Source organism: Microcaecilia unicolor, chromosome 3, assembly GCF_901765095.1.
Source record: "Microcaecilia unicolor chromosome 3, aMicUni1.1, whole genome shotgun sequence".
Classification (NCBI taxonomy): domain Eukaryota; kingdom Metazoa; phylum Chordata; class Amphibia; order Gymnophiona; family Siphonopidae; genus Microcaecilia; species Microcaecilia unicolor.
In genome coordinates, this window is record NC_044033.1 from 33,362,975 (window position 1) to 33,388,902 (window position 25,928).

The window sequence follows — 25,928 nt, forward strand, 5'->3', positions numbered from 1 at the left end:
TGGCAGTCTGTAGGCTCCACTGAGGCTAACAGGACCTTTCGACTAACAATGTGTGTTTCTTTTCTGCTCTATAATTTTATGGCGTTCCTTTTACTTATCTTTTTCTGCTTTTTTGTATTTTTCATATAAATCGCCTTGTCTTGCTCATTAAAAAAAGGGATCCATCAAATTTTAATAAACATAAACAACGAATGTTGTTGGTTTTTGATAAATAGACCCCTTGAACACGAGAGACTGTACAATTTTGACCAGATTTTAGTATATTTCTCAAAATACCCTACTTGCCGTGTTTTTCCAGTGGCTCATAATTCTAGCCTAGAATATTATGTGGCAGATAAACCAATGTTCTATTATATATCAGTGTCTCTGCTTTACTACTGTAAATTAATATTCCAAAGGCATTTCATAAGATTCTACTGCCCAAGTAGAACCAGCATACCATCCAGTGCTACCCTTCAGAATTTTCTGAAATTATAGGATGCGATAGTGTGAGTGAGGGTTGAGCCTTCACAGAACAGCCAGACTTGGTATGGAATTTAAAACGAGAATCTGAAACCACAAATTCTTTATTTCTTAAACTAAAATATACTGAAGCCTATTTACTGCAAAGGCAGGTTTGCCTTGCACAAAGCGTTGCTTGTAAAGTCAGTGAAAATCCCTCCTGGGGTTAGCTTGTTGCCCAACTCCGAACACAGGACTCAGCAGCATAAAGACTATGGGGCCCTTTTACTAAGGTACATAGGCGCAGACGGTCGCCCAACGCGCATCAATTTTGAGTTACCGCCCGGCTACCATGTGGCCCTTGCGGTAATTTCATTTTTCACGTGTGTCCGCCACGTTCCCTGGAAAATATTTTTATTTTCTGGCGCACGGGCGGTAATCGGCATTTTACGTGTGTAGACCATTACAGCCCAGCTACCACATGAGACCTTACCGCTAGATCAATGGCTGGCGGTAAGGTCTCAGACCCAAAATGGACGCGCAGCAATTTTCATTTTGCTGCACGTCCATTTTCGGCAAAAATTTTAAACCTTAGCCTGGCCATATAGGTTCAAAACTTTAAGAAAAAGAGTTCCTACCTTGGCAGTTTTCTATTCTCAGCCCTAAAAGTTCAGCGCCGAATTGAAATTCGCATAAGCACATTCTATACAATGACATACTTTATAGAAGAAGGCTAAATTTCCGTGCTGAATATAGAATACACTGAGCGGCCATGGCAGCACCTCGCTAGGTGTGGCCATTTACGCCAAGTTTTACTTGGTGTAAATATCAGCGCCTAACTTAGGCACAGAGCAAGTGTATTCTATAACCCTGCGCATAGTTTTCTGGAATGCCTACGACCTTCCCCATAACCATGCCCCCTTTTTGGCATTGCGTGTTAGAATTTTTGCACGCTGCTTTGCAGAATACGCTTAGCGGACAGTGTGCATAAATTCTAATTAATGAAAGTTAGTGCTGATAATTGCTTGCTAACATCCAGTTATCAGCGCTGATTAGCTTGTTAACTAATTAATTTATGCACATTGTTATGGAATACACTTCGATTTCTGCACGGAAATCTCGGCGTGATACATAGAATCCGGAGGATAGTGGAGGTATGTATGCAGAAACAGTTCCCTTCTTCCCCAAGCCTGCCTTTGGACACTGCAGCCTTTCCTGGGAATCCCTTAGAGCAACCTTCCTTCCTGTTTTAAGGCATCCCCCTTCTGCCTCCCCTCTATGGCTTTTAACTCTGTCTTGGTCTAGTTCCCACCCTCCTGGCTGAGCAGATTAGCTGTGCCTGCTTGAATCATGCCTTCTCTACTGTAGACTATAGTCTCTGTTCTCTTAAGGTGATCCTTTGATGGAGTGTTATTTAAGGGAGACTGACAACTTCCTATATACTTTTCATAGAAATCTACGCCCCTGTTTTCTGAGCCATGCTAGCTGCTGGCAGTGCAGTAATGCCGACACAGCCCGTTCACTTTGAATGGGCTGTCAGCATTGGTGCACGGCTTAGTAAACAGGGGGAGCTAGACTTTTGAAGAAATTTTCTGGTTGATATTCAGCTGGTGGTGATCAGTGTTTTTTAAAACGCTGACTGTCGCAGGCTAGATTAGTCCCTGGTATTCAGTGCTGAGCCATGTGCAAGCCCTGGCAATGAGGGGTCCTTTAAGTTGTGGCATCACACGCTGAGGCCCCCTTTTACCACAGCAGGTAAAAGGCTGGGTTTTTTTTTTTTTAAGAAATGACCATGCGGCAAGTGAAGCACTTGCCGTGCGGCCATTTTGTTTTTTGGGGGGGGGGGGGAAACACTTACTGCCATCCATTGAGGTGGCAGTAAGGGCTCCTGTGCTAACCCAGTGGTAACCGGGTAAGCGGGGTAAATAAAAATATTTTTGTAGCACCGGAAATGGCCCACACTGGGGGTGGGAACTACTGCCGGGCTGCTGCGGTAGCCCAGCAGTACTTCCTGTTTAGCAAGCAGTGAGCCTTACTGCCACTTAGTGAAAGACCCCCTGAATATCCATGGCTAAATATTGCTACACTGGCTGCCAGAGCTAATGCAGATCTCAGCCAGTGTTCAGCTGGGACCCACATAAGACAGTTATCTATATATATAAAACTCACCCTCAACGTTCTATTTGCACTGACGTCACTGAAGCCAGGTTCGTAAGTTCGAAGCTCTGAAGCCACACAAAATCACAGTCTGTGGGCCCCGCCCTTGCGTCAAACGTTATGACGTTGAGGGCGGAGCACATTCTCAGCTCCAACGTTGTACTGCACTGTAGCTCTGCTCCGCCCTCACGTCAAAACACCATGACGTCGAGGGGCATTCACATGACGCTGAAATCTTCTCTTTTGGCAGGTCAGTGGGGTGCGGGGGCCTTCGGAGAGGGGGGAGCGCCGGCAGCGACGACATCGGTGGGGGTGGGAGGGGGTGCACTGGCAACACACACATCGGGGGGAACGGAACGGTCACGGACGCTGGGGGGCGTGCCAAAAGACCCAGGGTCACAGCACATTTGCACAGAGGCTGCAGGGGGGCCGACGACACAAGGAGACACAAAGGGACGGAGGGGAGCCTTGCTAGCGCCCGTTTCATTGCGATTTGAAACGGGCCTTCCTTACTAGTTTATGATAATAAATCCTTCTGCAAAAAAACACGTACTTTGTCTCGAATCAAGGAATATCTACATAAGGATGACAATGACACCGAATGTTCATAAGGATGGCTTTCCTCTCTGCTTTATCCATACCGTATCTTATCATGACCCTAACCCCTTCTGTCGGTTCCAAACCTTCTTTTAAAAAATTCAGATCTCTACTTAAGTCCGTCTATTTACTTTAGGTACAACTCAGTGTTGACTTTTCCCGATTAGGGTTTCAACTGTTTGTATTTAATTGTAAGTGATGAGTGCTCTTGGTTTGTGTGTTTTCTTTCCTGTCATAATTGAATTCTGTTTTCTGTTTGTTTTAACATGTATTTTTTTTAAGTTTTTCTGTAAATCGCCCTGTTCAGAAAGGGCGGTATAACAAATTTTAATAAACATAAACAGACATCAACATAAACTATATATAACAGACTGGACTATGCATACTATTATTCATCTTAATTAATGCAACAATCTGCTTTACCAGGTCTTTATGTAGGAGTAGCCTAGTGGTTAATGCATTGGACTTTGATCCTGGGGAACTGAGTTCAATTCCCACTGCAGCACCTTGTGACTCTGGGCAAGTCACTTAACCCTCCATTGCCCCTGGTACAAAATAAGTACCTGAATATATGCAAACTGCTTTGAATGTAGTTGCAAAAACCTCAGAAAGGCAGTATATCAAGTCCCAGTTCCCTTTCCCTAGTTGAGATTCTACATGGAATGTTGAAACTATTTGTAAATTCTAGACAGAATGTTGCTACTATTGAGATTCTGTTGCTACTATTTGAGATTCTACATGGAATGTTAATGTTGCTATTCCACTAGCAACATTCCATGTAGAAGCCTGCCCTTGCAGATCAGCAACGCGGCCGCGTAGGCTTCTGTTTCTGTGAGTCTGACGTCCTGCACTCACAGAAACAGAAGCCTGCGTGGCCACATTGCTGATCTGCAAGGGCAAGCTTCTACATGGAATGTTGCTAGTGGAGTAGCCACCTAGTGGTTAGTGCAGTGGACTTTGATCCTGGGGAACCGAGTTCTATTCCCACTGCAGCTCCTTGTGACTCTGGGCAAGTCACTTAACCCTCCATTGCCCCTGGTACAAAATAAGCACCTGAATATATGTAAACCGCTTTGAATGTAGTTGCAAAAACCTCAGAAAGGCAGTATATCAAGTCCCAGTTCCCTTTCCCTTTATTTCTTCCTGTCTTTTACTATTGATATGTTTTTTAATTTTTTCATTTCTTGATAATATATATTTCTCCTCTATAAAAGTTAATAAACATTTTTGGAACTTAAAAAGAAAAAATGCACACTGCCATGGTCAAATGCCTCTCTAATAATCATACCTTTAATGGAAGTTCTCTCTAGACAGCAGGATAAATCAGATACACAATCTGACCTGCCTTCCAAGGAAGTAGATCTCCAAGCTTTGTAGAACTGTGAAGGCAGATGCATATGCTTAGAAAGGCTTTGTTTCTCTAAAGTTTAAGAGAGCAGAGTCTAATGACGCCATCCAGAAGTGTGACTGAGTTATGCTGCTTTTTATGGACAATCCGTTTTGAAGACAAACAACAATGTTCTCTCATATAGATAAAAGCCTATAGGATAAATCTCAGACCTTTCACTTTGAGCCAGTTAGCATAGGGATTGCCAAAAGACAGGATGCATTATAAAAATTATAACTAGTCTATGTTATATGTTAAATTTTTGGTGTTAAGGATAACTATTCAGATAAAGTTAGGAAAACAGTTTTTCTGAAGTAGCTCATCTGGATAGTTATCTGGATAGTGAGCTCAATATTGCCGCTAATTGGCTAACCTGCTCAGCCCATGCTCCACTCCAATACTGCCCTAGTACTAGCCAGATAATGCCAAGGCACTCTGTAAGGATATCTAGTAGCACTATCCAGACAGTGCTCCGGAATTTAGAGCTGTACCGAATGGCATTTTTTACTATTCGGCCAAATAGAAATAATGAAAAATACTTTCCAGCCGAATACAGATACTAAATAAGAATAATGAGCATTGAGCTTTAACATGGAGTGGAGGAGTGGCCTAGTGGTGAGGGTGGTGGACTTTGGTCCTGAGGAACTGAGTTCGATTCCCACTTCAGGCACAGGCAGCTCCTTGTGACTCTGGGCAAGTCACTTAACCCTTCATTGCCCCATGTAAGCCGCATTGAGCCTGCCATGAGTGGGAAAGCGCAGGGTACAAATGTAACAAAAGTAAAATAGATACTATTGGAGATTCTACATGAAATGTTGCTATTATTGGACATTCTACATGGAATGTTGCTATTCCACTAGCAACATTCCATGTAGAAGGCTGCGCAGGCTTCTGTTTCTGTGCAGGACGTCAGACTCACAGAAGCAGAAGCCTGTGCGGCCACATTGGTGATCTGCAAGGGCCGACTTCTACATGGAATGTTGGAATAGCAACATTCCATGTAGAATCTCAAATAGTAGCAACCGTGGAGGAGTGGCCTAGTGGTTAGGGTGGTGGACTTTGGTCCTGAGGAACTGAGTTGGATTCCCACTTCAGGCACAGGCAGCTCCTTGTGACTCTGGGCAAGTCACTTAACCCTCCATTGCCCCATGTAAGCCGCATTGAGCCTGCCATGAGTGGGAAAATGCGGGGTACAAATGTAACTAAAATAAAATATAAAAGAAGCATTGTGAAATCAGAGATCGTGTTTATTTCGGTAGGATATAGCACAGTAGATTATTCATATTCGAATTTAAATCACTATTCAGCCAAATGCGAATGCGAATAATGTATTTGGGGCCGAATTGAATACAAATATTCGGTACAGCCCTACAGAATATCCATGGATAGTGGCCCCTAAGCCATTTTTCCAGAGAACAGCAGCCGTTATCCTGATAAATAGCTTTGCATATCAGGCCCATTCTTTTTAAAGGACTGGCTTGACTTTCTAATATTGCATATTATGTAAATTAAGATTCATAACTAACAGATAATGAAGGAAGGACAAAAGAAGTGAGACTATATATATTATTTCAAATGTTATATTTCCAGCAGTGTACTGAGGGCAGGGCGGTGGGGGCAGTCCGCCCTGGGTGCACACTGCGGGGGGGAGGTACAGGAGCAGCCGCATGTCTGTCGGCTCCACCGGTTCCCTGCTCCCTCTGTTAACTTCCTGTTCTGGGAGCAGGGAACTGGCGGAGCTGACAGCCGCACGGCTGCTCCCAGAACCCCAGGAGGTAAGAGCAATGTGGGGGTGAGGGTACGCAGCGGCGATCCGCCCCAGATGGCAGCCGACCAAGGAGCACCGCTGTATATTTTGGAGGAATATTTGAATCTCTGAAGCTTTTGATCTGTGGCCATGAACATCTAGTGTTAATCTTTCCCCTCGTTTGGGTATTTTTGTGACATCACTGTTTATGTAACCCATTCTGCTTCCAAAACTGTCTTCAGTTGTTAAGTAATTACCGAACTGCCTGTTCCTAGGCTGGAAAAGCAGATTTTTCCATTACATAAAATAACTAGAAAAATAATTATCATATATTTAGCAACCATTTCAAAGAGCAAAAAAAAAAAAAACAGCTTTCTCACAGTTAATCAAATTGTTGTTCCTTAGGTCTGGCACCATATAGAATACATATCAACTTCTAAAGCATCTCTATGGAAACCATGGGGCTAAACATATTGGACTATGTAAATTAAAATGTTAGCAGCTAATGTAAAGTAGCATAGAAATTGTTCTCTTCCTGCCTGACTTAATATAGAACACCAGGCAAGAATGTTTCCAGCTTACCAGATTCCATGACAAAATAGAGAATTTACTGGGGATGTTTATCCCAAGAGTGAATGCATTAAGGAAATGAAAAGTGCAGCAGAGCCAGAATTACAACCAGCCACAAAGCTTGGAATTACAGGTTTTCTCTCCTTTGAGATGCAAGGTAGCATACATTGAAAGCACAGCTTTGGAAGAAGAGAAAAGGGAGTCCGGTTACCTCCTTAAGAACATAGTAACATAGTAGATGACAGCAGAAAAAGACCTGCACGGTCCATCCAGTCTGCCCAAGATAAATTCATATGTGCTACTTTTTTATTTGTACTGTCCTCTTCAGTGCACAGACCATATAAGTCTAGCCAGCCCTATCCCCGCCTCCCAACCACCAGAAATAAATAAGAAATAAAAGATCAGTTTTGGAATTGAGAATGGTACTCAATGTAGCCAAGTCTCTTTTCAATCAAGGCCTTATCCCTTTTCTGTATGCGGATGATGTCGCAATATACATACCTTTCAAATGGAACCTTTCAGAAATCACCAATATAATAAAAAACAGCCTAAGCCTAATGGATACCTGGGCTATGACATTCAAACTAAAACTCAATAAAGAAAAAACACACTGCCTTATTCTTTCATCTCAACATTTTACAAACTACCCCATAGCCATACATACCCTGGAACACACTCTTCCAATCTCAGATAACCTGAAAATCCTCAGCATTATTTTTTTTTTATTACATTTGTACCCCGCACTTTCCCACTCATGGCAGGCTCAATGCAGCTTACATGGGGCAATGGAGGGTTAAGTGACTTGCCCAGAGTCACAAGGAGCTGCCTGTGCCGGGAATCAAACTCAGTTCCTCAGTTCCCCAGGACCAAAGTCCACCACCCTAACCACTAGGTCACTCCTCCACTGTTACTACTATTTGAGACTCTACATGGAATGTTGCTATTCCATGTAGAAGTCGGCCCTTGCAGATCACCAATGTGGCCGCGCAGGCTTCTACATGGAATGTTGCTAGTGGAATAGCAACATTCCATGTAGAATGTCCAATAGTAGCAACATTCCATGTAGAATCTCCAATAGTATCTATTTTATTTTTGTTACATTTGTACCCTGCACTTTCCCACTCATGGCAGGCTCAATGCAGCTTACATGGGGCAATGGAGGGTTAAGTGACTTGCCCAAGGAGCTGCCTGTGCCTGAAGTGGGAATCAAACTCAGTTCCTCAGTGCCTGAAGTGGGAATTGAACTCAGTTCCCCAGGACGAAAGTCCACCACCCTAACCACTAGGCCACAGCAACCTAACACTAAAGAACCAAGCCACCGCCATTACAAAGAAAATGTTCCACACAATATGGAAACTCAAACGGGTAAAACAATTCTTCCCGCGGGGAAACTTTTCGCAACATGATTCAAACAATGGTATTAACACGTCGATTACTGCAATGGAGTATATGCGGGTTGCAGGGAACAAATCCTATGGAAACTACAGACTGCTCAGAATACGACAGCCAGGCTTATCTATGGAAAATCTAAATTTGAAAGCGCAAAACCCCTCCGGGAAAAACTACACTGGCTACCAATCAAGGAACGTATCGCTTTCAAGATTTGTACCTTTGTTCACAGAATAATACATGGCCTAGCTCCGAGCTATATGTCTGAACTAATCGACTTACCAATTAGAAGCACAACTGAATCAGCCAGAACGTACTTAACTCTTCACTTCCCAAGTTGTAAAAGCCTGAAGTATAAATCAACATACGTGTCAAGTTTATCTTGCATATGCACACAGCTCTGGAATTCTCTACCAAAACGCCTGAAATCTACAAATAATCATCTAGAATTGCGAAAAAAAAAAACTAAAATCTCACCTGTTCAAGAAGGCGTACCCCACACAATATCTGACATAAACACCAAATAATGAAATATAGCATTTTAATCCGGAAACGGACAGTTTCCAACCCCGACGCATGATCACACCCTAACATTTTGTCTGAATCACCCCAACCTATTTACTGATACTTCTTTACTGTATTTGTCACTGTAATAGTACCCCTATACTGTATTTGTTCACACCAAAGTCTATAACCACTTCTCCGGAACTATGTAAGCCACTTTGAGCCTACTAATAAGTGGGAAAAGGTAGGATACAAATGTAATAAATAAATAAATGTAAACCTGGGGTTTGCCCTATCTACTCTGCAGCTGTTTGTACCCTGCAGGAGACCAGCCTCATGTACTTTCAGGTTTCTGGAGTTTGTTTTGGGGCTGAGCACTCCAGTACCTGGAATCAGGGTTCTAAGTCTTGTGGCCTTCTAACATGTGGATGGCTGGTATCAAAAGAGACAGTTTCTCCCTGAGCTCTGCGACAGATCCCCCTTGCACTCCAGAATTTACCAAAAGCAGCATTCAACAAGAAGCAGTATTACTTGTGTATATTTATTAACTATTCTGTACACTGTAGCAAACAAAAGTATTGACAAGTTGATCATTAAGCAGACTTCAACATAAACCATTCAACTTAGGTTCAAACATAAGAAAACTCCAGCCTTGTAGCGCTGGTAAAGGACTGCAATGCTGTCCTGTGCCAAATTACCCGATTCTGTTCAATATATTTGTGAGTGACATTGCCGAAGGGTTAGAAGGTAAAGTTTGCCTATTTGCGGATGATACTAAGATCTGCAACAGAGTGGACACCCGGGAGGGAGTGGAAAACATGAAAAAGGATCTGAGGAAGCTAGAAGAATGGTCTAAGGTTTGGCAATTAAAATTCAATACGAAGAAATGCAAAGTGATGCACTTAGGGAATAGAAACCCTCGGGAGATGTATGTGTTAGGCGGGGAGAATCTGTTAGGTACGGACGGGGAGAGGGATCTTGGGGTGATAGTATCTGAGGATCTGAAGGCGACGAAACAGTGTGACAAGGCGGTGGCCGTAGCTAGAAGGTTGTTAGGCTGTATAGAGAGAGGTGTGACCAGCAGAAGAAAAGAGGTGTTGATGCCCCTGTATAAGTCGTTGGTGAGGCCCCACCCTAGAGTATTGTGTTCAGTTTTGGAGGCCTTACCTTGCGAAGGATGTAAAAAGAATTGAAGCGGTGCAAAGAAAAGCTACGAGAATGGTAAGGGATTTGCGTTACAAGACGTATGAGGAGAGACTTGATGACCTGAACATGTATGCTCTGGAAGAAAGGAGAAACAGGGGTGATATGATACAGACGTTCAAATATTTGAAAAGTATTAATCCGCAAACGAACCTTTTCCGGAGGTGCGAAGGCAGTAGAACGAGAGGACATGAAATGAGATTGAAGGGAGGCAGACTCAAGAAAAATGTCAGGAAGTATTTTTTCACGGAGAGAGTAGTGGATGCTTGGATTGCCCTCCCGCGGGAGGTGGTGAAAATGAAAACGGTAACAGAATTCAAACACGCGTGGGATAAACATAAAGGAATCCTATTCAGAAGGAATGGATCCTAAGGAGCTTAGCCGAGATTGGGTGGCAGAGCCAGCCAGTGGTGGGAGGCGGGGCTGGTGGTTGGGAGGCGGGGATAGTGCTGGACAGACTTATACGGTCTGTGCCCTGAAGAGGACAGGTACAAATCAAAGTAGGGTATACACAAAAAGTAGCACATATGAGTTTGTCTTGTTGGGCAGACTGGATGGACCATGCAGGTCTTTTTCTGCCGTCATTTACTATGTTACTATGTTACAAAGAGCTGGCTGCCAAAAGGGATTATGCATCGCTGGCTGTTAGTGATTCGCTAAATTTTACGGCTGCCTTTGTGCATCGGGGCCTCTTACGTGTTTCTGATTAGGTCCCTGGTTTCACTCCTGCTCAGCTGCTGAATCCTTGCTCCCCCCATGTTATCAACTTCCGGCTTTTGACTTGACTCCCCAAGCCAGCTGCTTATTCCTCAGCCATTGAAGCAGTATCAGTAGGCAGTCCAGAACATAACGGCTTACTGTGAGTATACGCTCCCATGTCCCATCCAGCATATGATCTCTGAGGTTTCAAGCCATGACCTTTGCTGTGCCTCCAGGGCAGAAAGCAGGCAAGTGCCAAAGCATTTCATGTGGACTGTTCAGGCATGGAGTTGCCACTGGCGGAGAAGTGCTGCAGGATCAGTTCCAGAAAGCAGAGATGCACGGATCTAGGGAGAGTCTGTGGCAGACGGTAGTCACAATTTGAAAGATTATTAAGCCTGCCAAGGAAAGGCAGTCTGAGCTGCTGAACAGAGTGAGAAGTATGGAACAGTGAAGGGATTGGGAGCCAAACCTGTGTGGAAGGGGAGTTGGCTAGGGAGAAGGAGCGCATTGCAGGCTTCTGGGGAGCCAGGAGCAAAGCAGGTTAAGAAGATTTGGGGAGTGGAGCAGGCAGACAGCTATTAAATCCCCTGCCCCATATATAAAATACAAAATAGCTGTTTAGGTGGGGAAGAATTAAAAACTGCAGAAGAAGGTGAGAAGATATTAGAGCAGGGGTTCCAAACAAATCCAGTCTGGTTTTCAAGATATCTGCAATGAATATGCATGAGATAAATTTGCAAGCACAGCCTCCATTGTAGGCAAATTTATGCCATGCATATTCATTCTGGGTATCCTGAAAACCTGACTGGCTTGGTGAGAGGCTTCCCCATGTTCATATTACCTGTTCCACACTTGACATTTAAATATAGTCTGGACACAATCACACAATCAGATGTACTTTCTCTCTGTTTTTTCCCTGGGAGAAGGGGAGTATTTGTGTTCAGTTAAAGAGTTTGGCACCCCTAAGGGGCCCTTTTATTAAAGTGCAGTGCATTTGCAGGGATAAAACCCACACTAGCTGCTTAACACGCTTAGTAAAAGGAACCCTTCGTCATGGTCCACCTGTTCTCTGAAGCCTACCCAGTGCACTGTTGTCCTCTACCTTCCAGGTTAAACTGATGTCAGTTCATGGGGTCAGAATTGTTTAATGGTTGCCCCTGTGATTTGATCAAACTGCATTCAAACGCTTTCCTAGAACCCCCGCTTCCTCGTTTTTTTCTATTTTTTTGGAAAGTTTCCGTTCTACAGTAACCTGAACAGTTGTCTCCCCCAAGCTCCCGTTGAACTCTTTAAAGAGCATGGAAGAGCAGCCTGCTGATTTGGGGCTACTTGTCTGTCCGCTCATTTGTTTATTTATTTTAATTGAGTCCATACTATTTACTTTCAGCTGTACTATCTGAGATTTGAATATCAAGCTCAAAATGCTCAGGGGTTTATTTATTTATTATCTGGCCTTGATTGGGAGTCAGTGTAGCATTATAAGTACTGGGGTTGCTCTATCATATTTTGACTTTTTGCATATCAGTCGCACTGCCGTGTTTTGGACGGTCTGCAGCGATTTTAGGGTTGATATTCAGCTTGATTTAAACAGGCAGGGAGAGGCTCCTGCCCACTTAAACCATGCTGAGCGGGCCATCCGACGATATTTGGCAACTTTTAACCAGATAATGCTGCTGAATGCTGGCTCCAACCACCTCGGCACAAATTTGATCACCTCGCTCATCATTCCCTGTTTCAGATCATTTATAAATATTTTTTAAAAGCACCAGTCCCAGTACAGATCCTTGCTTCACTCCGCTGTTCACTTTCCTCCATTGAGAAAATAGGCCATTTATCCTTACTCTCAGTTTTCTAACTAATTCCCATGCCACATCGGAACAATGCGGTCCTTACACTAAAGCTTATTATGCACTTTGGCGACAATTCTCTCTAGATCGCTTATGGTTAAGCATTGGGATGATGTGCAGTAAGCGCAGAGTCTATAAAGGCAGCCACAGGCACAGTTGCCATTATAGATTACTAGCATAAGTTCACATATCCGTGAAAATCTACACTGGCTCCCAATCAAAGAACGCATTGTCTTCAAAATCTGCACTATTGTTCACAAAATTATCTACGGTGAAGCACCGGGATACATGATAGACTTGATCGACCTACCAACTAGAAACACATCCGAATCTACACGAACGTACCTAAACCTGCACTACCCAAGCAGCAAAGGACTCAAATACAAATCAACTTACGCATTCAGTTTTTTCTACATCAGCGCACAACTGTGGAACGCACTACCGAAAGACTTGAAAACTACATACGACCACTTACACTTCAGAAACACACTTAAAACCCACCTGTTTAAAAAGGCATACCCTACCGACCCAACATAAATGCCTGATCTCTGCGACACAACAACACTAAAATTCGTAATAGTCATTACGCAACTCTCCCGTTGTACGATTCCTTTATGTGGTCCTAACACATGAACCTTATCCTACCACAACATCACCTTGTATTTGGTTACTCCGGAGTCTGCAAACAGCTCTCTGGCACTATGTAATCTACATTGAGCCTACAAATAGATGGGAAAATATGGGATACAAATGTAACAAATTTATTTATTTATGGCATTTATATCCCACATTATTCCCACCCATGGACAGGCTCAATGTGGCGTACAATAGTCTATTAAACAACATTAATACAAAATACAGGAATTAGCGTCAGAGAAGGGAAAGAGGAACAGCAGGAGGGAGAGGGAGAGAGGGGAAGGTGACAATTTGTCGATGTGGCTACCGTGGCTCAGAGGGATGTAACTCCAGGAGGGCCCACAGCATATGCTCTACCGAAAAGGAAGGTCTTGAGCCGCTTCTTAAAGGTCGGGTGATCTGGGGTGAATTTGACCTCTTGGGGCAGTCCGTTGCAGAATTGAGTGCTTAGGTAAGAAAAAGAGGAAGCATAGACAGTCTTATACTTTAGGCCACTGAAAGCTGGGTAGTGGAGATTGAGATACGAGCGAGCTGACTTGCGGGAGTTCCTGGGTGGCAAGTTAATGAGAGTGTCCATGTAAGCAGGAGCGTCTCCATAGATGATTTTGTGCACCAATGCACATATCTTGAAAACGATATGGTCCTTCACAGGAAGCCAGTGCAACCCCTCACGTAGTGGGCTCGAACTTTCAAATCTCGATTTGCCGAAGATGAGTCGAGCTGCTGTGTTCTGAGCAGTTTGCAATAAATAAAGAAATAAATATAGACACGAGTACTTACACTAGCTCAATGGCTTTGGCATAAATATTGAGTGGTGGAATGGACGGCTCCGTAGAACCTGGAGAGCCTTTTTGAATAAGACAAATGCATTTAGCTCCGTACTGTGAAATGCAATGTAAGCACTATGTAGAGGTCATGGACTCCCACCATTGAGCCAGATTCCACAGTATGACCAGACTGTTGTATGGGGGATTGATAGTGCATAAGCCCGACCCCAAATGGTATGGGTGAACTGGACATTTGCTGAATAGACTCAGAATCAACAAGTTACATTGCCTAGTTAGACCAGTGCTGTTTAGGTAATAATTTGGTTTGTTGAAGTTCAAGTCTGAAGAGAAAGTACTGTTTATGTAGGTAATGCAAGTAGAAAGTAATGATACTGAGTTAATTGAGGGGGGGGGGTTAAGTTGCTGAATGATAGGTTTGCCTTCAAAGAAAGAGAAATGAGGGTGATTAAGTATTTGTTGAAAGAAACCAAGAGCTATTATGTTTGAAAGCAATTATGCTGAACAAAGGTTGGTATCTGTTAATAGCGTTTGCTCTTTAACTCCCATGGGGTGGAAGGGGAAACATGGGATTGATGGTAAAAAAGTGGAATGAATAAACAATGTTTCAAAGGAAAAAACAAAAGGCTGAGCAGGTTGTTACCTCTGAGTCACTCTAGGTACCCTGAATCATAGAGAAAAAAAGAAATACTAAAAAGGAAGGTATATTATAAAATAAGGATTTAAGCAATTTGCCACCCTTAAAGTTCATCTGGGTGTCTTAGCTTAAATGATATTGGGGCAGAATATGCTTGATGAGAGTAACAAGGAGGGAACACAGATAACCTGAAAGAGGAGAGTATATACTTTATGAACATGCAGCTATGGTAAGGGACAACTGTATACAGTGGGGGAAATAAGTATTTGATCCCTTGCTGATTTTGTAAGTTTGCCCACTGACAAAGACATGAGCAGCCCATAATTGAAGGGTAGGTTATTGGTAACAGTGAGAGATAGCACATCACAAATTTAATCCGGAAAATCACATTGTGGAAAGTATATGAATTTATTTGCATTCTGCAGAGGGAAATAAGTATTTGATCCCCCACCAACCAGTAAGAGATCTGGCCCCTACAGACCAGGTAGATGCTCCAAATCAACTCGTTACCTGCATGACAGACAGCTGTCGGCAATGGTCACCTGTATGAAAGACACCTGTCCACAGACTCAGTGAATCAGTCAGACTCTAACCTCTACAAAATGGCCAAGAGCAAGGAGCTGTCTAAGGATGTCAGGGACAAGATCATACACCTGCACAAGGCTGGAATGGGCTACAAAACCATCAGTAAGACGCTGGGCGAGAAGGAGACAACTGTTGGTGCCATAGTAAGAAAATGGAAGAAGTACAAAATGACTGTCAATCGACAAAGATCTGGGGCTCCACGCAAAATCTCACCTCGTGAGGTATCCTTGATCATGAGGAAGGTTAGAAATCAGCCTACAACTACAAGGGGGGAACTTGTCAATGATCTCAAGGCAGCTGGGACCACTGTCACCACGAAAATCATTGGTAACACATTACGACATAACGGATTGCAATCCTGCAGTGCCCGCAAGGTCCCCCTGCTCCGGAAGGCACATGTGACGGCCCGTCTGAAGTTTGCCAGTGAACACCTGGATGATGCCGAGAGTGATTGGGAGAAGGTGCTGTGGTCAGATGAGACAAAAATTGAGCTCTTTGGCATGAACTCAACTCGCCGTGTTTGGAGGAAGAGAAATGCTGCCTATGACCCAAAGAACACCGTCCCCACTGTCAAGCATGGAGGTGGAAATGTTATGTTTTGGGGGTGTTTCTCTGCTAAGGGCACAGGACTACTTCACCGCATCAATGGGAGAATGGATGGGGCCATGTACCGTACAATTCTGAGTGACAACCTCCTTCCCTCCGCCAGGGCCTTAAAAATGGGTCGTGGCTGGGTCTTCCAGCACGACAATGACCCAAAACATACAGCCAAGGCAACAAAGGAGTGGCTCAGGAAGAAGCACATTAGGGTCATGGAGTGGCCTAGCCAGTCACCAGACCTTAATCCCATTGAAAACTTATGGAGGGAGCTGAAGCTGCGAGTTGCCAAGCGACAGCCCAGAACTCTTAATGATTTAGAGATGATCTGCAAAGAGGAGTGGACCAAAATTCCTCCTGACATGTGTGCAAACCTCATCATCAACTACAGAAGACGTCTGACCGCTGTGCTTGCCAACAAGGGTTTTGCCACCAAGTATTAGGTCTTGTTTGCCAGAGGGATTAAATACTTATTTCCCTCTGCAGAATGCAAATAAATTCATAAACTTTCCACAATGTGATTTTCCGGATTTAATTTGTGATGTGCTATCTCTCACTGTTACCAATAACCTACCCTTCAATTATGGGCTGCTCATGTCTTTGTCAGTGGGCAAACTTACAAAATCAGCAAGGGATCAAATACTTATTTCCCCCACTGTAAGTGTTTAATGAAGAGAATAAATGTTGGACGTAATGGTGCAGGTCTTTTTCTGCCGTCATCTACTATGTTTACTATTAAATGGTTGATGGCCCCGAAAGGATAAAGGGAAAGAGAAGTTTGGCCCTTGAGGACAAGGAAAGATGATTTCCTTTGGTGGAACCAAGAAAATCATCTTTTCTTTATTGGGAGAGAGAGTGTAATTCCCCATCTTATGGGGATTGCTAAGGGATGTTGGTTTTCCCTGGTTGGGCGGGAGGCCCAGCCCAAGGGGAGTGTTTGTTAAAATAAACTACAGAAAGAAAGTGGGTTTGTTATGTGATTGACAGGAGAGGTGGAGCTTGGAGGTGATACAGCCTCTGACTTGTGGGGGATAGTGGTCTTTGGTTGCCTGTACCTCGGCAGGACCAATGGAGGGGATCCCAAAGTGGCTACATGAACAGGCTGGTTTGAGGAATTGTTGCTGAAGCGCTGTGAGAGCTTAGGGGTGGGTAAGTGGAACCCAGCCCGAAAGCAGGAATCAGAGCAGGGGAAGCCTGTTCAAGGCCAGGGTGCAGCTCCAGAAGTGCATCGCTGGAAGAAGGACAGCCTAAAGGGTCTGTGCCTGAGGGATGTGGATTGTGGTCAGAAAAGTTCAGCAGCAGCCTCGGATTATTACCAGCCCCCGGGATGGGTAAATGGACAGGAGATCTTGTAAATGTGTAAATATTACAACTACCCAAAAGGATAAGTTGGAGAGAATCAAGGGTGTAACCCACAGCCTTGAATGGACAGGCGAAATGCTGTACAGGAGGAAGCTTAATGGTTGATTTACCTGCCAGTTGCAGAAGTTCAGAAAAGTTGAGTTTGCATTAAAATACAATCCTTAGAGTGCTGTGTGGTCATTTTTTTGGAACGGGAGTGAAGACATTTGCTCCCTGGACTGGTAAAGGCTGACCATGAAGCCCTGCTTATTTTTCCCAATACTCCGGATCTTTATTCTGGACCTTTAACCCACTTCCAAGTTCACATTGGAAGGACTGTGCTGAAGGGAGAAATGAAAGGAGTGAGAGTGTGGGGTTAAAAGAGTAAAGTTTTCCCTGTGATCTGGATCGGGAGGGACCTAATCTAGTGGCTGACGCTAAGACCCGGGTTACATATGCATAAAAAAATTGAAATAAAATATGAGATAATGTTGTAGAGGTGAATAGTGGGAATTGTTGGATCTAATTTGTATTTTGGGATTTAGCTTATGAGATTTACTACTAATAATAATAATCAAGCTACTAGACGTAGTGGAGGAGTGGCCTAGTGGTTAGGGTGGTGGACTTTGGTCCTGGGGAACTGAGGAACTGAGTTCAATTCCCACTTCAGGCACAGGCAAGCTCCTTGTGACTCTGGGCAAGTCACTTAACCCTCCATTGCCCCATGTAAGCCGCATTGAGCCTGCCATGAGTGGGAAAGCGCAGGGTACAAATGTAACAAAAATAAAATAGATACTATTGGAGATTCTACATGGAATGTTGCTACTATTGGACATTCTACATGGAATGTTGCTATTCCACTAGCAACATTCCATGTAGAAGGCTGCGCAGGCTTCTGTTTCTGTGAGTCTGACGTCCTGCACGTATGTGCAGGACGTCAGACTCACAGAAGCAGAAGCCTGCGCGACCACATTGGTGATCTGCAAGGGCCGACTTCTACATGGAATGTTGGAATAGCAACATTCCATGTAGAATCTCAAATAGTAGCAACCGTGGAGGAGTGGCCTAGTGGTTAGGGTGGTGGACTTTGGTCCTGAGGAACTGAGTTTGATTCCCACTTCAGGCACTGGCAGCTCCTTGTGACTCTGGGCAAGTCACTTAACCCTCCATTGCCCCATGTAAGCCGCATTGAGCCTGCCATGAGTGGGAAAGCGCAGGGTACAAATGTAACAAAAATAAAATAAATAAATCCTTAGGTCCATCTAGTTTGGATATTCTTGGCGTAAATCTTGAAGAGGGCCAATTCTTGATATACTCCAGTACTCACTTTACTTTCTTCCAAGTGAATTTCATTTATCACCACTCTGTCATCTATCAGTCAACCAGTTTCTAATCCAGTTTACCACTTTGGGTCCTACCGTCAAGCCGTTCAGTTTATTCATTTCCCTCATATGAGAAACAATATCAAAGGCTTTGCTGAAATCATTCCAAGTACACCACATCCAGCACATGCCCTCGATTTATTTCTCTGATCACCTAGTCAAAGAAATCAATATGATTCATTTGACACAATCTGCCTTTGGTAAAACCATGTTGGCTTTAGTCTTGCAATCCACTAGACTGTAGAAAGTTTACTAGCGTTTCTTTCAGTAGTGTTTTCTTTATTTTTCCAACCACCAAGGCAGGGCTGGCCAAAGGGTATCTGATGCCCTATGCGAACCTTCAGCTGTGCACCCTCGCCCCCCCCCCCCCAAACTACCATTAAGGGATGGCTCACAGTTCAAGATCCACACACACATATACACAGTGTCCAGCATCTCTCTCTTTCCCTACTTTCCCTACTTCCCCTCCCCACCCTTGGTCTCCAGCATGTCTCCCTTCCATCCCCCCCCCCCTCCAATAGTCTCCAGGATATCTGTCTTCCACCACCACCACCACCCCCTGGTCTCCAGTATTCTCTCAATCCTTTCCTCCTTCCACCTCCCTCACTGCCCCAAGAGGTGTTCAGGCCTTATCTCCTTTCCATCAGGGCAGCAACACAGAATTTGGTAGCTATAGCAGATGTATCATGGCTAGCATAGGGCCTTGAGCATCTGCGCTTGCTCAATCCCTGCTGGCTTCCATCTTTTTTCAAGTAAAAGTGAGTAGACCACGCGGACGGGGAGAGCGGGCAGAAGAGGCAGGAAAAGATTGGAGCCTCGCTTGGGAGAGCTATGCCACTGGTTGGGTTGGGGCTAAGGGTGGGCGGGCCTGGAGCAAAAGTGGGTGGGCCTAGGCCCGTCCAGGCCCGCCCGTGGCTACGCCCCTGGTGAGCAGAGGGGTAAAGCCTGTTGGAGAAATCTGGAGGCAGTTAGCAATCCTAAATCCAAGTAACTAAAAACTGGAAAACCTGATATCATTGCTAGGTAAAATAGTAATTTCACTGTGTGCATGCACAGGGGCAGAATATAAGTGAAATATGGGCATTTAGCATGTAGAGTTTAAACATCCTTTATACGCACAGTTACAGAAAGTACATGCTACGATTTACACTAGCCCTTGAACAGGTGTAAGTGTTAGCAACTACACTAGTATATTATAAAGTCAAGTAGGTGTGTACTTTGAATTTGTAAAAATAAGGTGCATGAAAATGTATTACCTAGACAAAGCTGTATAAAATTGCCCTCCACATATGTACACTGAAAGCACCTGTGTATTTTAACAGCGTATGGGCTTTTTGAAAATTGCAAACTCTATTTCCAGATGGCAATAAACAAACAGCAAAGCTATCAAAAAAAATCTCGCAGACAGCACCACACTGGAAACCCACACATAGTAACATAGTAGATGACGGCAGAAAAAGACCTGCACGGTCCATCCAGTCTGCCCAACAAGACAACTCATGTGTGCTACTTTTATGTATACCCTACTTTGATTTGTACCTGTGCTCTTCAGGGCACAGACCGTATAAGTTTGCCCAGCACTAGCCCCGCCTCCCAACCACCGGCTCTGGCACAGACCGTATACGTCTGCCCAGCACTATCCTCACCTCCCAACCACCAGCCCTGCCTCCCAACCACCGGCTCTGGCACAGACCGTATACGTCTGCCCAGCACTATCCTCACCTCCCAACCACCAGCCCCTCCTCCCAATCACTGGCTCTGGCACAGACCGTATACGTCTGCCCAGCACTATCCTCACCTCCCAACCACCAGCCCTGCCTCCCAACCACTCGCTCTGGCACAGACCGTACAAGTCTGTCCAGCACTATCCCCGCCTCCCAACCACCAGCCCTGCCTCCCAACCACCGGCTCTGGCACAGACCGTATACGTCTGCCCAGCACTATCCTCACCTCCCAACCACCAGCCCCTCCTCCCAATCACTGGCTCTGGCACAGACCGTATACGTCTGCCCAGCACTATCCTCACCTCCCAACCACCAGCCCTGCCTCCCAACCACTGGCTCTGGCACAGACCGTACAAGTCTGTCCAGCACTATCCCCGCCTCCCAACCACCAGTCCCGCTGCCCACCACCGGCTCTGGCACAGACCGTATAAGTCTGCCCAGCACTATCCCCGCCTCCCACCAGTAATATCATCAGCAAAATTTGAAAATTGCCTTATAGGTTTAATTTTCATAAATTTCTGTTTAAAAAAACTACCCCCGCTGCTTCCCCGTTGTTCAGCCCACAGTGCTCAGCAGCTTTATTTATTTTTTTATTTGTAGCATTTATACCCCGCTCAATAGCAGGTTCAGTGCGGCTTACAAAGTATGGGTACAAAAGTATCACGGAATCTAACCTAGATATTGTAAACGGGCCCGCTGTTCCAGTATGTGGGGGGGGAGGAAGCCGCCTCCCACGAATAGACTGATCTCCACAAATTGCCACCAGTGGATACTTTAAAATATTCTTTTATTTTTCAGGTTAATGACAAGCACTTCAGTCCAGAGCCCTGGGTTAGGGCTTTCCCGGCAGGGCTGTTCTGCCTCTCTTACTGTACAAGCCAGCAAACACAAAGTCTCTGCCCCTTTCTTGAAGGGCTGCAATAGTCCTTGAAAATCCCTCCTTTTCAAAGTCAGTACTTGCCTCCAAGCAGGGTTTCCCCCTCCTGCCCAAACAAGTCTTTCAGATTCCACATAGTCCTTCCAAAATAATCAGGGTGCAGCTTGGGGGGAACCAGGCTTGTAACTCTTCCAGCAACCTCCCCCAACAGTCAGGGTTTCCCCACAGCAAACCGGTCTCCCCAAAAGCAGGGTTTAACTCAAAATACCTTCCAAAACAATATAGTTTCAAACCTTCAGGTGCTGCTCTCCCCAGGCTCTCAACCTCCCATTCCCTTCTGGTTTCTTCTCCCTGCTCAGCCTGATTAACCCCCCTCTTCCATCCAATCCTCCTCCTGCTTCTCACCCCACCCCTCCCTATTACAGGTGGGCGGCATGATATACTGATTTCGGGTCCAGGGGAACTGGGCTCCTTCATTCTCCCTCCCTCTTGTGGTCAGAGACGGTATATGGCCAGCTTGCCTATCCCCTGGGCTCTCGCTGCTGGGACTGGAAATGCATTCTGGGAGATGTAGTTTAGGGTTTTGCTGCTTCATTCTATACATCTGGGATATAGCCTTGTCACAATATTTAATGCCAGGCCATGTCCTGGCACCGCCATTGAAATGTCTGGGTCAACCACAGACCCGGAAGTTATGCAGGTGCTGATCTATATTCAGTGCCGGCACGTGCATAGTTAACTGGGCAAAGATTGGGCTTACTTTTATACCTTCCTAAGTGCCCAGTTAACTATGTGGGCACTAGTACTGAATATTGCCACTGCCCACATAACTGCCAGCTCCTTCCCCAACTCTGCCAATGAAATGCCCCAGCACTAACCACACAGTGCTGGTGCAGAGGGATATTCAGCAGCACTCTGCAGTTAAACACCTTTCAATATCTACTCCTTCACTTTTTTCTATCGTGCTAAAAATAGTGATGTTACTGCTTTTACGGAGAACTGATATTTAAGTTTTCTCTTGTATACATACTTCAGAGACGTTCTTTTCTTCTGACATAAACCACCTCTTTGTGTTGCTATAGTTTGATCCAGCGCAGTCTCTGGTAAGATAAAAACATACGAGCTGGTATCTGTGAAATCCAGTAAAGTGAAAATAAACTTGGGGGTCTGGCATTTCTCGGCCTCTTTTCCCCTGTACAGCTGCGTGGTTGACCGGGTGCACTAACGTAGAATTTCTGCTCTCTTCCAGGGCTCTCTACTGAACAGACTGGGGCATAGAAGCCTGGCTGAGAAGGTTCTAAGAGATGCTGTCCAGATTCGGAGCACTTCTCATGAGGCCTGGAACTGCCTGGGTCAAACGTTGCAAGCTCAAGGGAAAAACGAGGCCGCGGTGGAATGTTTCTTAACAGCTCTGGACCTGGAATCCACCAGTCCTGCGGTTCCCTTCAGCATCATTCCACGAGAGCTGTGAACTCATTGCTGTGCGTGAGGCACATTCCATAAGCACCATTCCATAAGCCGGTGCACTGAGATTTAAACCTTTTATATAGAAACAGGCAATTCTCGATCTTTGATGGATAAAAAAACATGAGTCTCTACTGATCAGTAACATCTCTTTGTAGAAGAACTTCCAGGAAGAACCCTATTAAATTTAAACAGCTTTGTAAAATTATGAGGACAATTTTAGAAAGACTCTCTATGTGTAAACCCTAGTTTTACATATGCAAAGCAATCTATGCAAATATCAGACCATATACAGTGGGGGAAATAAGTATTTGATCCCTTGCTGATTTTGTAAGTGTGCCCACTGACAAAGACATGAGCAGCCCATAATTGAAGGGTAGGTTATTGGTAACAGTGAGAGATAGCACATCACAAATTAAATCCGGAAAATCACATTGTGGAAAGTATATGAATTTATTTGCATTCTGCAGAGGGAAATAAGTATTTGATCCCTCTGGCAAACAAGATCTAATACTTGGTGGCAAAACCCTTGTTGGCAAGCACAGCGGTCAGACGTCTTCTGTAGTTGATGATGAGGTTTGCACACATGTCAGGAGGAATTTTGGTCCACTCCTCTTTGCAGATCATCTCTAAATCATTAAGAGTTCTGGGCTGTCGCTTGGCAACTCGCAGCTTCAGCTCCCTCCATAAGTTTTCAATGGGATTAAGGTCTGGTGACTGGCTAGGCCACTCCATGACCCTAATGTGCTTCTTCCTGAGCCACTCCTTTGTTGCCTTGGCTGTATGTTTTGGGTCATTGTCGTGCTGGAAGACCCAGCCACGACCCATTTTTAAGGCCCTGGCGGAGGGAAGGAGGTTGTCACTCAGAATTGTACGGTACATGGCCCCATCCATTCTCCCATTGATGCGGTGAAGTAGTCCTGTGCCCTTAGCAGAGAAACACCCCCAAAACATAACATTTCCACCTCCATGCTTGACAGTGGGGATGGTGTTCTTTGGGTCATAGGCAGCATTTCTCTTCCTCCAAACACGGCGAGTTGAGTTCATGCCAAAGAGCTCAATTTTTGTCTCATCTGACCACAGCACCTTCTCCCAATCACTCTCGGCATCATCCAGGTGTTCACTGGCAAACTTCAGACGGGCCGTCACATGTGCCTTCCGGAGCAGGGGGACCTTGCGGGCACTGCAGGATTGCAATCCGTTATGTCGTAATGTGTTACCAATGGTTTTCGTGGTGACAGTGGTCCCAGCTGCCTTGAGATCATTGACAAGTTCCCCCCTTGTAGTTGTAGGCTGATTTCTAACCTTCCTCATGATCAAGGATACCCCACGAGGTGAGATTTTGCGTGGAGCCCCAGATCTTTGTCGATTGACAGTCATTTTGTACTTCTTCCATTTTCTTACTATGGCACCAACAGTTGTCTCCTTCTCGCCCAGCGTCTTACTGATGGTTTTGTAGCCCATTCCAGCCTTGTGCAGGTGTATGATCTTGTCCCTGACATCCTTAGACAGCTCCTTGCTCTTGGCCATTTTGTAGAGGTTAGAGTCTGACTGATTCACTGAGTCTGTGGACAGGTGTCTTTCATACAGGTGACCATTGCCGACAGCTGTCTGTCATGCAGGTAACGAGTTGATTTGGAGCATCTACCTGGTCTGTAGGGGCCAGATCTCTTACTGGTTGGTGGGGGATCAAATACTTATTTCCCTCTGCAGAATGCAAATAAATTCATATACTTTCCACAATGTGATTTTCCGGATTTAATTTGTGATGTGCTATCTCTCACTGTTACCAATAACCTACCCTTCAATTATGGGCTGCTCATGTCTTTGTCAGTGGGCACACTTACAAAATCAGCAAGGGATCAAATACTTATTTCCCCCACTGTATTCCTCTAAAAGTATATTCAGGGAGCGATCGTGCATGTACTTGCATAAAGTAGGCATTCCCAGGGCCTGAACAGAGTGAAGTTTGGGATTTGTTCATATACTTTGGTAGAGGAGTGTGGTAGCCGTGTTAGTCCGCTCTTAAGGTTATCAATAGAAATCAAACAAAATAAAACATGGAAAAGAAAATAAGTTGATACCTTTTTTATTGGACATAACATAATACATTTCTTGATTAGCTTTCGAAGGTTGCCCTTCTTCCTCAGATCGGAAATAAGCAAATGTGCTAGCTGACAGTGTATATAAGTGAAAACATTCAAGCATTACTATGACAGTAAAATAGATACCATTGGAGATTCTACATGGAATGTTGCTACTATTGGAGATTCTACATGGAATGTTGCTATTCCACTAGCAACATTCCATGTAGAAGGCTGCGCAGGCTTCTGTTTCTGTGAGTCCGACGTCCTGCACGTACGTGCAGGACGTCAGACTCACAGAAGCAGAAGCCTGCGCGGCCACATTGGTGATCTACAAGGGCCGACTTCTACATGGAATGTTGCTAGTGGAATAGCAACATTCCATGTAGAATCTATAGAAATCAAACAAAATAAAACATGGAAAAGAAAATAAGATGATACCTTTTTTATTGGACATAATTTAATACATTTCTTGATTAGCTTTCGAAGGTTGCCCTTCTTCTTCAGATCGGAAATAAGCAAATGTGCTAGCTGACAGTGTATATAAGTGAAAACATTCATAAGTACATAAGTACATAAGTAGTGCCATACTGGGAAAGACCAAAGGTCCATCTAGCCCAGCATCCTGTCACCGACAGTGGCCAATCCAGGTCAAGGGCACCTGGCACGCTCCCCAAACGTAAAAACATTCCAGACAAGTTATACCTAAAAATGCGGAATTTTTCCAAGTCCATTTAATAGCGGTCTATGGACTTGTCCTTTAGGAATCTATCTAACCCCTTTTTAAACTCCGTCAAGCTAACCGCCCGTACCACGTTCTCCGGCAACGAATTCCAGAGTCTAATTACACGTTGGGTGAAGAAAAATTTTCTCCGATTCGTTTTAAATTTACCACACTGTAGCTTCAACTCATGCCCTCTAGTCCTAGTATTTTTGGATAGCGTGAACAGTCGCTTCACATCCACCCGATCCATTCCATTCCACTCATTATTTTATACACTTCTATCATATCTCCCCTCAGCCGTCTCTTCTCCAAGCTGAAAAGCCCTAGCCTTCTCAGCCTCTCTTCATAGGAAAGTCGTCCCATCCCCAAGCATTACTATGACAGTCTGACAGGGTGGGAGGATGGGGGTGGGTCGGAGGTATGCATCAAACTCCCTGATTACCCCAGTACTAGTGCTATTTAGAGATGGATTCAGATTGAGGTCACTCTAGCCTTCTTGGGGGGCTCGGGACCCCCCAATTCTCAACATATTCTAACAGGATGGATGT

The 25,928-nt window shown here is 44.7% G+C and overlaps 1 protein-coding gene across 2 annotated transcripts in view; it reads left to right on the plus strand.

Moving 5' to 3' along the window:
- TTC7A (tetratricopeptide repeat domain 7A) overlaps window positions 1–22,858 on the plus strand; it is a 557,697-nt gene extending 534,839 nt beyond the window's left edge. For both annotated transcript variants that reach the window (XM_030195820.1, XM_030195819.1), the window contains one exon: window positions 22,358–22,858. In XM_030195820.1, coding sequence (XP_030051680.1) covers window positions 22,358–22,579 — 222 coding nt within the window. In that variant the 3' untranslated portion in view covers window positions 22,580–22,858. The remainder of the gene's footprint in view (window positions 1–22,357) is intronic.
- The last annotated feature ends 3,070 nt before the right edge of the window (window positions 22,859–25,928 follow it).